Source organism: Chiloscyllium plagiosum, unplaced genomic scaffold, assembly GCF_037043375.1.
Source record: "Chiloscyllium plagiosum isolate Xiang-an unplaced genomic scaffold, Cpla_swu_hap1 HiC_scaffold_13, whole genome shotgun sequence".
NCBI classification, from domain to species: domain Eukaryota; kingdom Metazoa; phylum Chordata; class Chondrichthyes; order Orectolobiformes; family Hemiscylliidae; genus Chiloscyllium; species Chiloscyllium plagiosum.
In genome coordinates this window covers 599,427-616,566 of record NW_028270151.1, presented here as the reverse complement: position 1 = coordinate 616,566, position 17,140 = coordinate 599,427, and the positions used below count along the sequence as shown (strand labels likewise).

Here is a 17,140-nt window from a genome sequence, read left to right as displayed (position 1 = left end):
AGAACAAAGTGATCGAACTAAAAACAAGAGGGAAAAAATCGTGATGTTATCTTAAGCAAAATGAAATAGCGAATATACATTTGAACAAGTAACTAATCAGTGACAAGCAAAAAGCAAGAAACCGAAGGAAAGACACCCTCTGGTTTCTCTCGGTGTTCCCCATTGAAGGCTGTTTCTGAGCTCGGTGTACCTCGAAGGTGTCGTTTTAATGAAACGAATGGAGAAAATTGACGAAGTAGGACCGTGGAGAGCTCTGGTAATTGTGAGAATGATTAATGAGAGTCAAATTACACCGTCAGAACAAGCAAGAACATCAAATACAAGGCAAAGAAACGCGAAATAAAGTTATTTGTAATCAAACAAGGGAGACCCAGCCACAACAAATGCAGAACAATGGCCCACAATATTTAGTGAAGAATAAACACCGGATCTATGGACACATAGCACGCACACTGCTTTGAATCTAAACTCGATTTCTTTGAATATAACATGAAATTTAATTTTTTGATTTAAAAAAGTAAATTGTGTTTAGACGAAGATGAGAACAGAAACAACTATCCCTGTCAAATATTTCCCCTCGTTGTATACACAGTCTTTCACAATCGCCTGACCTCTTGGAAAGTCAAGATAGTTTGACAAATGTAGCCAATTTTTGTGGAGTTTTGTGCTGTCTCCGTTTGATATAATGAATTAGGAACTTCCATTGTTGTTGGGAAGTTGTTTCTTTTCTTTAATTGCTCCGATTCCCACTTAAAATACATATTTTGTTCTCTCTAATTGTATTTAAACTTATACCTCACAAATCAGCAGCATATAATCCATTTTATATCTGAATGTAAAATTCAGGCAATTAATTCTACAGCAAGCTACTACGAATTCCCTCAGCAGCCCTGGAGATTGCTTCCTCTGGAACTCTGGCTTTAGAATGAAGACTGTTAGACAAATCAAATTAACTACAGAGAGAGAGAAAAAAACCTCTGCCGCTAGTGCACTTCAGATACAGGAGAACTGTAAGAATTCGTTAGAAACGGTATCTAATACACGTTTATAAATAAATCTTTATACCGAAGTAACACATTTCCGGAGCTGCTGTACGCACCGCTCAATATATTCCATTAATTAAACCTTGTTGCACGTGTAAATGATTAGAATAAAGGCCGAGTCGTTAGAGAACAGACACGTCTACACACAGTTAAATAAACATTCACACAAATATGAATATAATTCCACCGACAAATTTCAATGCAAACATCCAAATATTCCTGCTATATATATGCAGAAAGGTATAACACATATCTCCAGCCAGTTTAATCTTTCAGAAACATGGGTAAATGGTTTATCTTTACCATGTCTTATTTCAAATTTAACCAATGCATTTTAATATATTTTGTTTAATAAACTGAGTTCTGCGTTTAGGTAAATATGACAACAATTCCTTAATCCCTCAAGATCTATTTTCTAAGTTGAGACGGACTCTAATAGATGTCATAGCCGTCACACGTCAATAGCATTAAAATACAACTCGCGATTAAAAAGACGTTTGAATATTGAACAAGTCCCACTGTCTCCACACCATTTCATTGTCAAAATCGATCTCGTGTACAAGTTCGTCTTGTGAAGGATTGAGTTGTTTTGACAATCGTAAGATCGTTCTTGAAAAGATGTCTAAGACAGCACATCAATCAAAGCAGACAGATACTTGTCAACCGCCAGTCTTTTGGAGGAAGTTTTTACTGATGGGGACAAGTCACAGTACCTTGTCCTTTGTGCGGGTCGTCACTTTGCACTGCTTACTTTGTCTAACCCAGTCACAGGTTGGTGGAGCGAATGGAGACAAGCTCTGAAAAAATGGCCCGTTCCCATTCTCTCTGCCTTCTTGAAATCGAAATTACATGTCATAAATAATAAATTCATGCCACGCAAACCACCCAATAAAGATATTGTTGAAATCAATATGGAAACAACTGAACTCGAATAGAAAGACAAGATCGGCGGCACGGTGGCACAGTGGTTAGCACTGCTGCCTCACAGCGCCTGAGACCCGGGTTCAATTCCCGCCTCAGGCGACTGACTGTGTGGAGTTTGCACGTTCTCCCCGTGTCTGCGTGGGTTTCCTCTGGGTGCTCCGGTTTCCTCCCACAGTCCAAAAAGATGTGCAGGGTCAGGTGAATTGGCCATGCTAAATTGCCCGTAGTGTTAGGTAAGGGGTAAATGTAGGGGTATGAGTGGGTTTCGCTTCGGCGGGTCAGTGTGGACTTGTTGGGCCGAAGGGCCTGTTTCTACACTGTAATGTAATCTAATCTAATCTAATCTAATCTAAAAAAAAAATCCATCCCAGAAGATCAGGTCAGGATTACAAATATTACAAAATTATAGGCTTTACAGGCTTTACACGGAAATTATCCAATTTTCTCAGTAGGCCACCTTGTTCCTCAACTCAAATGGCCCTCCCAACTGTAACATGTGGTCTCATCCCTCCGCTACCAGAGACCCAACCAGAGCTGTATAACCCTGTATGAGAATGACTGAGAATGTAATACTCTTATAGGTGAACTCGATCATTATAACAAACCCCACAGTGTCCCTTTGGGATAGTTGCACTAACCTTAACCTGGTTGAATTAAGTGTTACCCCAAACTCTGGGGTTGGAAGTCTTGTCCACCGAGAGTTTCTGTCCAATAAGATGAGTGCAGGTCATAGAGTCATAGAGATGTACAGCACAGAAACAGACCCTTCGGTCCAACCCGTCCATGCCAACCAGATATCCCAACCCAATCTAGTCCCACCTGCCAGTACTCGGCCCATATCCCTCCAAACCCTTCCTTTTCATATACCCATCCAAATGCTTCTTAAATGTTGCAATTGTACCAGCCTCCACCACTTCCTCTGGCAGTTCATTCCATATACGTACCACCCTCTGCGTGAAAAAGTTCTTCCTTAGGTCTCTTTTATATCTTTCCCCTCTCACCCTAAACCTTTGCCCTCTAGTTCTGGATTCCCTGACCCCAGGGAAAAGACTTTGTCTATTTATCCTATCCATGCCCCTCATAATTTTGTAAACCTCTATAAGTTTACCCCTCAGCCTCCGACATTCCAGGGAAAACAGCCCCAGCCTGTTCAGCCCCTCCTTGTAGCTCAGATCCTCCAACCCTGGCAACATCCTTGTAAATCTTTTCTGAACCCTTTCAAGTTTCACAACATCTTTCTGATAGGAAGGAGGCCAGAATTGCACACAATATTCCAACAATGGCCTAACCAATGTCCTGTTCAGGCGCAACATGACCTCCCAACTCCTGTACTAAGTGTATTGAATGGCAGAGCCATTAGAGAGGCAGTCACCTCTGTGGTATAACAGCTACCCAAAGCCTGAGATCAGGTGGGTGGTCGTGTTGTGGGGGTGCGGGTGACTCCAAATCACAGGTGAGTGATGCTTAAAAGGTGGTTAAAGATTGGTAGGCATTTGGAAGAGGGAGAGTATTAACTGCAGGAACAGGAGAAAACTCTCAGCAGTACCCCCTCCCGACCAACATCAATCATGTACCAAATGCCTTTAAATGATAAAGCCCCACCGAACGCTTGAGGAAACCTAAAGTTCGTTTCTTGTGTTCCCTGCATGGCAAGCCCTATGCCTGCCATTGTGTTAATACCAAAGGCCTGAGATGTGGAATGAGTGATCATTGATTGCCCAATTACGATCCTAAGTTGCCTCGAACATCTGCAGCTATTTGGGCCAAGCAAAATGAAATAATTGTGCTTCATAAAGCATGAACTTCAATTGCATACAACTTCCTTCAGGCCTCAGCATGGATAATCAGGGTGGAGGTGAGAAGATGGTGAGCTTGCCAAACACATCAATGTAGAAAGTATCAACTTCCACCCAATAACAAGCTCTACCCTTGTTACTGAAAGGGGCCTGAGTACAACTGTAGTGCCCTTTAGAATTTTTATTCACTTGTAGTTTGTGGTTATTGCTGCCCTGCCTTCTTGAGCCATTGTAGTATGTTGTCGGTAGACCCACAATGCTCTTGAGGAGGAACAAAAATAGAAATTGTTGGGAAAACTCAGCAACTCTGGCAGTGTCTGAGGCAAGAAAGCAGAGTTAACATTTTGGATCTAGTGACCCTTCTTTAGAATGGAGAATTCCAGGATTGTGACCCAGTGATGATGGGAGGAATAGCAATACATTTCCAAGTCAATGGAAATATCTTAGAGGGGAACATGCTGAGGATGGTGTTCCAATATATCTGTTCCGCTTGTCTTCTAGAGGGTAGTGTTCGTGGGTTTGGAGGATGCTGACCTAGGAGCCTTAGTATTTGTGGAGTATTCCATCACACTCCTGACTTGTGCCTTGTAGATGGTGAGTCAAAAATGTGGCGCTGCCAAAGCACAGCAGGTCAGGCAGCATCTGAGGAGCAGGAGATCGGCATTTCAGGCAACATCACTGGGTCATCAGGAATGTGAAGGGACAAGGGGGCTGAGAGATAAATGCAGAAGGTGAGCAAACTTTGGAGAGACAGGAGATGAGTTGCTCACTTGTAGTTGCTGTGGTGAGTCCAGTCGAATCTCTGGTCAATGATAAGTTCAGGATGTGCGGGATAGTGAGGGATCCAGTGTTGGCAATAATATTTAACATCGAGGGATGATAGATTATTTGTTAACAATGGTCATTAACCTGACATTTGTATGGCGCAATGTTGCTTGTTACTTATCAATCCAAACCCAGGTGTTGCTGCATTTGGGCATGGACTCCTTCAGTATCTGAGGAATTGTGAATGGTGCTGAACTTTAGGCAATCATGAGTGAACATTCCCCCTTCTGACCTAGAATTAGAGGAGAGGTGATCTGCGTACATTGGGATCAGAAAACTCAAACTCGATCTGTGGTAACCATTAGAATATTTTGTTGAATTGAGAAGTACTTTTACGCCACTTCTGTGTATTAAAATGTTTGTGTCGATGTGGTGATTCTGTTACAAATTGTGTTGCTTTTATTTTCTGTGCGTGTTTGTGCAGGTTCGAATATGCCCCAGTGTGTGTGTGTGCGCGCGCGCTTTCATATGATTCTGTATGAGTCGAACGACCCGAGTGTGTGTCCTTATCTTTCCATGAGGATGTGTCCACATGGTAGTGTTTCAGAGTGTGCCCCTGTAGCTTTGTAACTGTGTGTGAGTATTGGAGCCTGTGGATGTGTGAATGGAGCAGGAGTGTATGTAATCGTGCAGGAGGGAGACGCCAGTCTGGCATAGATTGCTGTCGATTTAACCCTCGGCACTCGCTCTGTCTCATCGTCCCAGTGCTCTGTGTTCACTGGGACTAGTTCCCGAGCTACAAGGAGCCGGAATGGCTCTCAGTCCAATGGCATAGCGCATGTTGCTGAGACCATCAGAAAACGCTATCCTCAGGAAAATTATATTTTAAAAATTCTTTGAAAATTATGAGATTTTCACAAGCACCGCCGAAACGATACAAGTTTGCAGAAATGCAGAGATCAGCAGATTGATTTTGTGTAAAACACATTGGCTGAAATCGAAATCACAACCCAGATAATTTTACTGCCAATTGCGATTGCCATCTACTGGACAGTTTGCAGCACTGCCACTCCATCCCAAAACCCATTTCAGCTCCAAGTCCCAGCCCTATCAATATGAAGCTCATTTGCCCAGGACGTGGTACAGATTCTCGACGCTTTTGTTTACACAGCGACATTTCCTGCTTTTCAGAGAACTGTTTAAAAAAAATAGCCAGCTCTATATCAGAAAAGTAGATCAACTCCACCAAATAGTAATCAGTTTCCCAACTCGCTACTGCTTCTATTTAACACACAATGCATCATAAAACAAATCCTTCATCCTGACAGGAAGAAAATAGAACAGCTCATAGGTTCAGCTTGCCCAAGTTATTGCTAAATTAAAAAGCTCCAACAATGGACATCTTGAGGAACAGCAGGAAGCCCGCGGTCAGTAACCGGGGTTTGCTGAAGGTTCTCAGCGCTGGATTCTATGAGAATCTCTGTCCAGGTTCTGCTGCTATTTACAAAGGAGTCCCGGAGCTTATCCGGTGATACCTCGGTGTCGCATTTAAAGTTGCACGTCAGTAATTCCGTACACAACAACAAAAATCCTAAGTAAATAGATCCCTGATCAGACATAACAGAGACCAATTGAAAGCCTCGCAGTAACAAAACGAGCGATTTACTTTGTTTAACTGAGCACATTAAACAAAACACAATTGATATCAGTAATGACTAAAACTCGCAGACTATGCCTTGGAATCAGTAAAGTTACGATTGGCGCTATTTAAAAATATTTAAATATTATCTATTACACATCTGCCAGAACCTAAGGCCAGCTCCTTGGAAAAACATAACTCCAGGCCTGTGTCACAGCGGTCACCAAACATACCTGACATATTTAACTTATCTATCATATATTCCATATCTGTCAAATCTATCTGTCATACACATATCGTATAGACTATTACTGTCATATGTATTTGTCACATACACCATGCAGCACACGGCAATGGGCTAGTGTTATTCGCGCTGAAATGTGAATCCCAAGACCCAGGTAAGGTCCTGGGTACCCGAGTTCGAATCCTGCCTCGACAGATGATGGAGTTTGAATTAAGAAGTATAATTCAAAAATCTAAACCATTGTTGGAAAAACCCATCGGGTTCACTAATGTCCCTCAGGGAAGGAAACTGCTATCCATAATAAAAACCGGAAGGACTTCAGATGCTATAAATCAAAAACAGAAGTTACCGGAAAAGCTCTGCAGGTCTGGCAGCATCTGTGCAGAGAGATCAGAATTAACGTTTCGAGTCTAGTGACTCTTCCTTGGTTTGTATAGATACCACCAGTTCTAAGGGTCACGGACCCAAAACCTAAACTCTGATTTATCTTCACAGATGCTGCCAGACCTGCTGAGCTTTTCCAGCACCTTCTGTTTTTGAAACTGCCATCCTTACCTGGTCTGGCTTATATTTGACTCCTGGCCCGCAGCAACCTGGTTGACTCAACTGCCCCCTGGGCAATAAAATGCTGGCCTAGCCAATGATGCCCACATCCCGTGAACGAATAAAAAATGTCGTGTACCACATCTGTGCTATAGATGTCTGTCACATTCCTAAAATATCTGCCTTTCAAATCGGATCATGGGGTTTGTGTAGAAAATGCAAACAGATAAATCGAGTTTATTTAACAAATTTTGAAATGATATAAAGAAGGTGTAGTAAACGGAATGTGGAGATTCGATAACATTCAAACCCTGACTTGCCTGGATTTGAAGGTAGAGTCAGTTAAGGAGCCGCGTAAGAAAGGGATAGGAAAGAAATCAGAGGCCACAGTTTCTTGATCACGTTGGAAAATGGCAGCAGATAGTTACAGCTTCTCCCTGGCCAGTAGAATGGAAGGGTCTGAATTTGATTCGTGTTTATTAACTAGGACAGCGGCTGACACAGGCGGTACCTGTGCAGATGGCAGAAGGTTAACGTGTTCGGGACAAATGCCCCAATTTCTTTGTAAATCTTTACCTGGACATGTAGCTATTTGTATGTGCGCGGGGGAGATCTGTGAAAGTGTGTCTGAGTCTCCTCTGATGTGGAGGAGTCGGTGTTGGAATGGCGTGTACAAAGTTAAAAATCATACAACACCAGCTGCTCCGAAAGCTAGTGCTTCCAAATAGATCTGTTGGACTAAAACCTGGTGTTGTGTGATTTTTAACTGAGTCTCCTGTGTGTGTTTTGTTCCTGTCTGTATAAGTACACGTGCATGTAACTCAAAGTTTATGAAGTTATTTTTCAGAACATCGAGAAACAGGACGGTCACCCAAAGGAAAAGGGAACTTCCTAATCAATCATGTTTAAGCCTCGTTAGCAAAGACGTTTTTGTTTTAAAAAGCCAAAAAGTACCCACCTCCCCCGAAATAAAACCTTTCCAAAGTTGTTATTTTTCTGAGTTGTGTTGGCTGATGCGCTCCTAGGGCCAGCAGGATAAGAAACCCTGTGCAAATCCGCCTCTTGCCTTCCCAGAAACTGGGCAGCAGAAGCTTCCAAAGCAGCTTTAGTAAGACATCTAATCCGCTTTCCTGGGGACTGCTTAATGTGGCGGTAAAACCATTCTCCTTTTCACTGACTTTAGAACTCAGCCTCACTTCAGGCAACGACGTGGTTTGTCGCGCGCTGCGAGATAAAAGCCTTTTTCTAAAATAAAACTCATTCCTACTAGTGACTTAAAGTGCAAGTGAGAATACACACAGCTCCATGTGGAGATAGATCCGATTTCAGCAGGTGACTGCTGGGGGGGGGGGGGGGGGGAGCGGTAATTTGGAAAATACAAAAATGGAGCATATGCAGTTACATCCAGGTGAGAATCCACTCTGAACCAGTTACATCACCCCCCACCCAACACCCATCCCCAGAATGTGGGGTCTCATCTGAAGCTCCGTTCACACTAATAGAGATAAGAACAAACTTTGTAGCCTTAACAACTGCCTATACATAGCGCTTCTATATGAGCGTGTGTATGTATACGTTTCCATGTCTGTGTTTGTGTACATATAGTTGGGGATTAAAGTGAAATCGGAAATGGCTTCTTTTTTCTGATTAAGCCACGATTCATTTGCTGTTTATATACCTTCTTAAAATACTTTTTAAAAACAATTAATATGCGAACAGGGTGGTTCAGTGGATGATAGTGACAAAATGTCGAGCTGAAATGGGGCTGATTACTAATTGTTCAGATCCCTCTCGAGACTGGTTCCTGAGAGGCGTGTTACAGAGTTTTCATTCCGCCCTCCCTCCAGCCCAAGGTAATGCAATCGGGAGACAGCGAGCAAAAACGGACGCTGTCTTTAAATCCAGCCCGTGTTAACCTGTTACTGTCTTTTTAATGAGCTCTCCAGGAGATCTCTCTCCAGTGACGACCTTTCGTTGACCTCGACGATCGAGGACGCTTCTGACACTTCATCATAGAAAACACAGAGACAGACAGACAGACAGAGAGAGACAGAGACAGAGAGACAGAGAAAGTAAGCCGGAGTTCGCGGGGAAGCCGCGTGTGGATGGAGCAGCTCCCGAGCTGGGGTGAGGGCAGGTCGGGGTATTGAGCTGGGAAAGCTAGCCCCCGTCCCCCGTCCCCCCACCCCTCCCCGTCCCCTAGCTCCCAGCCCCCGGCCGCTGTGACCCACTGATCTCTCCCCCCGGAGGGCTCTCCTCCTGCAGCAACTTGCTGGCCTTGACCGACAGTGTTAGCTCAGGACAAACAAACTCACCCGGGAGTGCCCGACAGCGGTATCACCGAGGGAAGGGAAGGTGGGGGGGTGGGGGGACTGAGCGGCCGAGGGGAGAGTCCAGGGCCGGGGGCGCCTACAGTCGGAGCTCGGATCGGGGGCTTATCTGGCGGCCGCCGGAGGGAGAGAGCGGCAGGTAAGTGAGTGAGACCTGACCCCCCCCCCCTCACCTTCACCCCCCTCCCTCCCCCACACCCACTCCCTGGCCTTCACCCCCAGGGTCACAGGAAGCTCTCTCCCTGTTGCACTGATATTCCGGGCAACAAACGTTTCGGCTCCGCTCGCCCCGGACTCCCCGAGCACTGAGACCCTTCCTTTGCCCGAACAATAGCCCCTCACCCCCTTCCCCATGCTGTCCCGGTGTGAGGACTCTGAGACCCCGGGAACTCCCTCTATCCCGAGTCGGGCTGCGATCCCAAGCTCCTTGTTCCTGAGAATGGGACACGGCCCGGAGGAGGGGTGGGTGGGGGACCCTGAAGCCGGGACGGGGGCAAACACACCTCCCCCCTTCCCTCACAGTCCCCCTCTACATTCCCTCACCCTCACCCTTATCTCCCTCCCTCACTCTCACACTCCCTCTCCATCCCACACACACACTAACTTCACCTGTGAACCTTGGTCAAGCCCCTGCCCTGACTGTGCCCCTTCCCGGCTCCGTGTCCAGGGCTGGCCCGGTTCCGTTCTGTCGTGGTCCTTATGGAAGTGACTTCCCCTTTGTCGGTGAACAGGTTTAATTAGGAACCCAAGGAAATCGGCGGATAAGAGGCAGAGGGATCCTTTTAGGGTGACTGAGCCTTTGTTTCTACACGTGAAGTTTGATTGAAATATCAAGGAGCTGAGAAAGTATAGTAAACATCAAACCAGAAGCGTGTGGAGAAAGTTGTTTCTCGGGCAAAGTCTGAGACAGTGAATGGAGCGTTCGGTCTGACAGAAAGTGGCAAGATTCAAAGTTTTACAATGTTTTGAAAATGCCAACAAGATGACAATTTCCAAAATACAATCTTTATAACAAGATTTTGTCGTGTATCTGATGCAATATTTGTTAAGAGATTCACTGGAAATGTTCCTTCAATGGTTCCTGCCCCTTGATGTGTAATGAGAACAGTAAGGTCAGACTTTATTCACACACACACGGTGGCTCCAGGCCGCGATTGCTTTCAACGTAAAAACTGACTCTTAATGGCCGCAGTTTTTCAGCTCCTGAGATCACAGCTTTTTATTAAGCCCTTAGAATGTACAGTAACCGGCGATGTTCAGAACAGAAGGCACCATCTTCTGATTTCCGATCAGGGTAACAGCACCTTCCAACCCAATCGTGCGTCCCGGAAAGTTAATGAGTTGGAGCAGCTCCTGTTGAGTTCTGATTTGCATGTTCGAGCGCTTAGAGGTTAGGCAAACAGGGAATAGCCTCAATAACTCCGAGATAAAACTAGTTGCTCCAAAAGAAATGCAATTGTGTTCTTTGAAAATAATGTTCTCGAAGTTAGGGGTTCTTTTAAAGAATAGCTGTCTGTATTGTTAGCATTGTTTAATTCTCGATGGGCTCAGAGTGGCTTCACTTCTAATGTTCTCTCATCCCGGTTTTACCGATTGCACCCCTACTTCTTTGCTCGTTGTTGTCACTTGAACGTCAGTCGCGCTTTAAAGATATAGTTTGCTGCTAAATTTTTGTTTCGAATTGTCAGTAGAATACCTCAGCATTTAGTAATTTACTGATTTCTAACGTAATCTATTCTTTGCCCGTTTCAATATCAATGCATTAATTTAAAGAAAACCAATATAAACCTGTCTAATGCACCTGGCATCACATTCTGATCTTCCCAAGTTTTTTTAATGTGTGGCTGCTTTTAGTCGAAATGATAAGGAGTCATTTTCGTAGTTCAAACACACAGCCTTCAATGTTTGCAGTTACCACCTTTTCATATTTACAGTACTTCAAGCCTGATCCACAGATTAAACTGAAAGTTGACTGCTTCTCAAGGTTACTTATTATGAAGTGATTTAGTTCAATACCTATCTCTTTTAAATGGACATTAAAGTAATTGTGAATATATAAAGCTACTTTACTCCAACTGTTGACACAACTGTTTATATTTATATATGCAAGTCTATGATTTATATATGCTGTATAGCAATGCCTGTCAATCTCTTTTGTTATATATGTCTAATCTGTATATTGCATGCATGTAGATACCCAATATAAATAATGTGGATGTAATATGAATATTGCACATGTTAAAAACTGGACATCATTTATTGTTGTCCAGAACAAAGTTTGTTTTCTCTTAAATAGTATTTGTCAAATACAAAAATTTCTAGGACTTTTTGATCTTTTTATGATTAGTTAGTTATTCTGAATTAATTAGTTCAAGAGACAGGTTTTGTAAACTGTTGGTATGGCCCCACCACCACCACTTAAAATTTCATTCATATTTGATTGCAGGGAAGTGTTTGGAAATTAAAAATCTGTTGATATGAAGACCATGCTGAAATTTAACTTTTCAGGGAATAATTTGAAAATCCACAGTAGCTCAATCAGAGTTATAAACTGTTGACATGTACAGATTAAACATTGGGGGGTGGGGTCATGACCCCACAAAATAAAAGTCAGGGTTACATTCCACTCTAAAGGGTTGAGATGATATATGATGTCTTTCTCCCCTCCCCTCTAATCATTAGAAAATGTCCAAAGAATGATCATATGCCTCCAAAATGCTTTAGTTAAAGGGATTAATTATTTGCGCTGTGCAGACTAAATATTGTAGCTGCATGTATGTATTAAATTTGCATATGTGCTGGGCCATTTTTTTTGTAGCTATGTGGGAGGTACATAGTTTATTTCTGGCTTCCTTTGTGACTCACTCTATATTGATTTTATCTGAACATTTTTCTTCCAGGTCTTGGACGAGTTAGGCAATGTAAAGTTCTGCATCGATGCCAGTCAGCCTGATATAGGGAGCTGGCTCAAATACATCAGGTTTGGACGGAGTTATGAACACAACCTAGTCGCATGCCAGATAAATGATCAGGTATGTTGAAAATGCTTGTTTGACTTTATCACTCAGGATTTCAAAGGCTTGAGACTATTGCAAGCTTTAAGGAGAATACAGGATTAGTAGCTGATAGCAAAGCTACTGTAGACCCTCGTGCCATGTTTGCTCCTGTGTTAAGTGGCATAAGGGAGATGTTAAACACAGATTATGTGCATTTTTTTTCACACTGACTTTTTTTTGTTGTCATTCAACATTGTCATTCCTTGTCTGCTTACAGTTTAGTGATTAATATGTGAAAATACGAAATAACCGTCCCTTTACAGGACTTATTAAGCTCAGGTCTGATGCAAGTCGTCAGTGGAAGGAAACAATCGACATTAGCAAAACACTTTAGCAAACCGGTAATAGCCAGAGCCAAATTACAAAGCCCTGATGTTTAAAACATAGGAAAACAATTCAAAATGAAACACCAAGAGTTGTGTGAGCGATTTTTCAAAAACGATTATCCATACTTTGTATACCATACATTTTGGCAATTCTTGGTGAAGGCCCAAAATCCCATCAGAAGGCCATAGACCACATTACAAACTACTCTCAAAGCTGCACAGAATGAAATGGAACAAGAGGTAAATTAGGACAAAGTGATTAGCTGGGGCTTAAATTTATCTTAAGAAAACTTGAATTTTGTTATCCTATGTTCACATATCTACTGACACACAAGTGTAGTTACCTAATACAATTTAACATGATGTTTGTAGAAAATAGGAAAATGAAATGTCCAGAAATTTAATTTAGAAGAGCCTTATGAGATTTTAATGAATTTTTAACATCCTGAATATAAATATGTCACATAAATATGTCAGTAGACCTTGTCACATATTTTGGGTTTAAATTATTTGTTACGTTTGGTGTATTGATATGATAGCATTGTCATTAAATTAGTAAACTGAAAATCCAAAGGTCAGAAATGATCCAGAGAGATAAATTAAAACCCCGCAAGCTAGCTGAGAATATTGAATTAAGTTAATTTGTTAAATTTGGAATTAAATAGCTGGGCTCAGTAATGATCATGTAATTACTGGACTGTAACAACAAGCCGTCTGGTTCACTTATGCTTGTTAGGGAAACAAACAATTGTCCTTACACGGTGTGGCCCAAGTATAAATCCAATCTTAACTGACCTGTGAATTGACCTAGCAAACTGCTTCGTGGTTTTCACCACTACCTTCACAAGGGGCATTAGGATGGACAGTCTTATCAGTGGTACACCCATCAAAATGATTTTTTTAAAACGACATAATGACATTCAGCTCTAAGGGCTCATGGCATCCTTCATTTAAAACATAACAGCAGTAAGCTTGTGTACCAAATGTTCATTTACAGACTGAACAAAGGAACCTAAATTTTAATTTGAATAATTCAGTGTTAGAAATTATGGGTGAGTCAGGTTTGGTGTAGACTATAGATATCTGAATTTTAAATAAGTTGAAATGTGCAAAGAGCAAAGTCTAGAGACTAGCCAGAAAGACAGGGTGTGAGTTTGGAGGCATTCAAAGTTATGACCGAGAAATTTACTGTCAGGTGGCTGAAGTAAAGGAGGCAGCAAGCAGAACTGGATATTGTTACAGTTCTTGATGTAGTCGGTCTTTGACCTGGGCATGTCTTCTGAGGATGAAAGAGGGACAAGGTGGTAGACTGTTTCAGCCTGAGACTGTGGCAGGGAAGGGAAATAAAGTTAGTGACATGAGTGGATGATGTGACAGGAAATAAAGGCCAATCCAATACTGGATTTGATGCATTTTGAATACATAAAGACAGTGCAAAGGATGAGAGTAGAGGTGGACAAGTAAGACTTTGTGTCTTTGATAGTTATGTTAAAGGTAGTCCATGGCTGAAAATGAAATCACAGAATCACTGAGATTGACTGGAAGCATGCCAATGAGGAAGATGGGATTTGCAGTGTTTATGTGAGTCAAGGGAGGATTCTCAAGATAGGTCGTTGTGGAAATCCTGAAATTGTGCTGTGGGGATGGTGAAGAAGACATTGAAAGAGTTGTTATGGCTTTATTTGAAAAAGAAGCGGACACAAGTTCAGCAAATCGTTCACAGGTAGAATAATGTCTTGGTCACAGAAAGTGGGATCTGTGTCTTTAGTTAAAGCCTTTTGCGCTGTGGAAGGAGGGAATTAAAACATAATTAGAGAGATGCAAACTTGGAATTATGGCTACGATGGATATGGCTTTGGAAGATATCAACACACTCAGTGACTTTGCAGAGGCCAGAAAGGTTGGAGTTGGTTGGAAAGACAGTAGTTTTTTTTTGAGGAAGGGTAGGTAGGGTGTTACCTGAAAATGAGAACCATCAGTTAGACATGGTGAAGGTGGAAGAGTGGTGGCAGGAAGGAAAATTGTGTTACTGTATTTTAATGGGAATGGGATCAAGACACCAGGAAATGTGACCCATGGATTTGATGAGCTTGGTGCAGGCATAAATAATAATCGGACTGTAGAATAATTATATTACTCCAAGAGGATATAAAGAACAGCAGTAACTGATGGAATATATCCAACTGATGATGAAACACAATCTACTAATAAAATATTACACTGAAATATTATTAAGATAGTATACACAAGTAGTTCTGGAAGAAATACATATGGCAACTGTCTGTGTTTAAAGATTTAGTTATTTACAGTTAAGGCATTTATATTTAAAAAGATTGTGCTAAGAAATGGTTAAACCTATAATTTTAATTTAGTAGAACCATTTAAAATTCCTTTTTCCTTCAAAGTGTAATTTTCATTTTTGTGAGATCTGCTTGTTTTTATTCTGATTAGTTCTCTTTTTAAACTGTTGATTTTACTTTATTACTGTAATGTGATTACTGATGGCTCTGCTGGTAAATCATCCTAAGTACACAGCGATGGTTGACCTGATGGATGGATGAATAGATGAAACTGACTGGAAATTGATCACCAGAGAAAGGGGCAGGGTCTGGGTGTTGGTATTAATATTGAAAGAGACACAACTTGAAGCTCTTGACAGTTTGCTGTGCATTTTACAGATAAGAAAATAACCAACTTGTTTTTATGGATATTACTTAGATTTTAATTTTGCAAACAGTTGAATATGATTGCCAAATTTCATACATATAAATTACTAACCAAAAGAAATCACATTATATGATAGCAACTTTATATGGGCTAATAATTATGTTAAAACAGTGAACAAAAGAATTTAATTCTAAACTGTTACTGTGTTTGCATGTTAATACTGCACAGCATGACTTCATCCTTATAAAGAGGCAGTCTCACCATCAAAACAAACCTTTGCAATAATTCCTATTAATACTGACTTTATTCTCAGCAGATTGCAGAAGTTTTAAAATTATCATCAATAAATAACATAAGAATTTGTCATTTTGTTCAATGTTTTAATGAAACGGTTAACCTCTTAATTCTAGGGGTTGGTGTTAATTTCCCTGTGAAATACCAGACAATGGAATTTCATGTGAACTCCTTAAGCATTCTAGTACTAATATTTACACACTGTAATTTCAAGGCCAGAGATCTCTCAAACATATGCAAATGCAGAGCACATATACATTAAGCCTGGAGGTTCTGTCAGGTCACGATTTCAATCAGCACAAATTAGTGAAACATTTAAAATAGGAAATTTTAAGGATAAATCATCAGTGCAATTCAGATTCCACAGTGTTATACAATCATTTGAAAAAATATTGCATTGGAAGCTGACCTACAGTCACACCAGAATTTCAGATTATATCCCAGTCACCCCGGTGAATGTGTTGTGACCAGTAGATTGTTAAAATGTTTATTTTTTTAAGATAAATCCATTTTCTGCTAATACAACAGATTACTGCACATTTAAAAATGTTAAGAAAATTTTCTAAAATAAAATATCTTTTTCAAAAGGCTCTAAAACATTGAAATGAAAACAGATCTACTGTCATTTGCTTTTACTGTAAAACATTATTCCTTTTGGATTGGTTGATAGTAATTTATAGTTCTGATATGAAATTAGTTTGAGTAGAAAGATGGGAAAAAACAGAATGTTAGCGCAACTTTCCCAGTTTGCCAATTGGATCCAAAACTGAAACTATTCAATACATATATAAAATATGTAAGTAAATAAATCCACCTCAAATCTATTGCAAAAATCAGCAAAGACAACAAGCCTTTTGAAATCTTTTCCACTACATCAAGACGTAAGCTATAATTTATAAAAACAAATTGCTGTTGTGGCTTATGCTCCATCTGCTGCATGTACAGTTTAATGTCTATGGTAAAAAGTGGACAAAAGAATTTAATAAATTCATTGCTTTATCCATGAATACAAGTGAACAATACTTTCTAGGCTGCACTTTCTCAAAAATTCTTAGAAAAGATAAATTCAACTTCAGCAATTATATCATGAAAGTCTCGCCAGTTTTTGTAGCAGCAACAATGTTTACAGATTTTGTTTTGGCCAATCTCCCAAAATGTCCCTATTCCTTAATTGCTTCTCATTACTTTTATCAATGAGAGATCCATCCATGGGGAATTATTTTTGTAATTTTTTATCAATGTTCTTTAAATGATACCTAACTAATTTAATACAATCTCATATTTAATGCATTTATTGGCACAAGCCTAGCACTGAGTCTGGCCAGATAACACTGCACACATCACAGCGCTATTTTTGCATTGATTACCCTTTTTGTTTGAGAGTGGGATAAAGAATTGGATAAAAAATTAGCTCATTCACAACTCTCTGGCATTCTGCTAATGAAATAGACCACATTTAACTGCTAACAGACAAAAGACACTTTGACGAACAATATCACAACAAGCAGGAAAC

General features: G+C 41.0%; 1 protein-coding gene across 11 annotated transcripts in view; it reads left to right on the top strand.

Annotated features, from left to right (window-relative positions):
- The window catches only part of mecom (MDS1 and EVI1 complex locus), a 1,207,227-nt gene that overhangs the window by 946,148 nt on the left and 243,939 nt on the right, over positions 1-17,140 (top strand). For 7 of the 11 annotated variants that reach the window (XM_043702880.2, XM_043702877.2, XM_043702876.2 and 4 more), the window contains exon 4: positions 12,185-12,316. In XM_043702880.2, coding sequence (XP_043558815.1) covers positions 12,185-12,316 — 132 coding nt within the window. Of the gene's footprint in view, positions 1-8,830; positions 9,027-9,062; positions 9,082-9,326; positions 9,424-10,037; positions 10,579-12,184; positions 12,317-17,140 lie in introns of those variants that run through there. The other 4 variants (XM_043702881.2, XM_087993274.1, XM_087993272.1 and 1 more) reach the window with 4 other exon arrangements.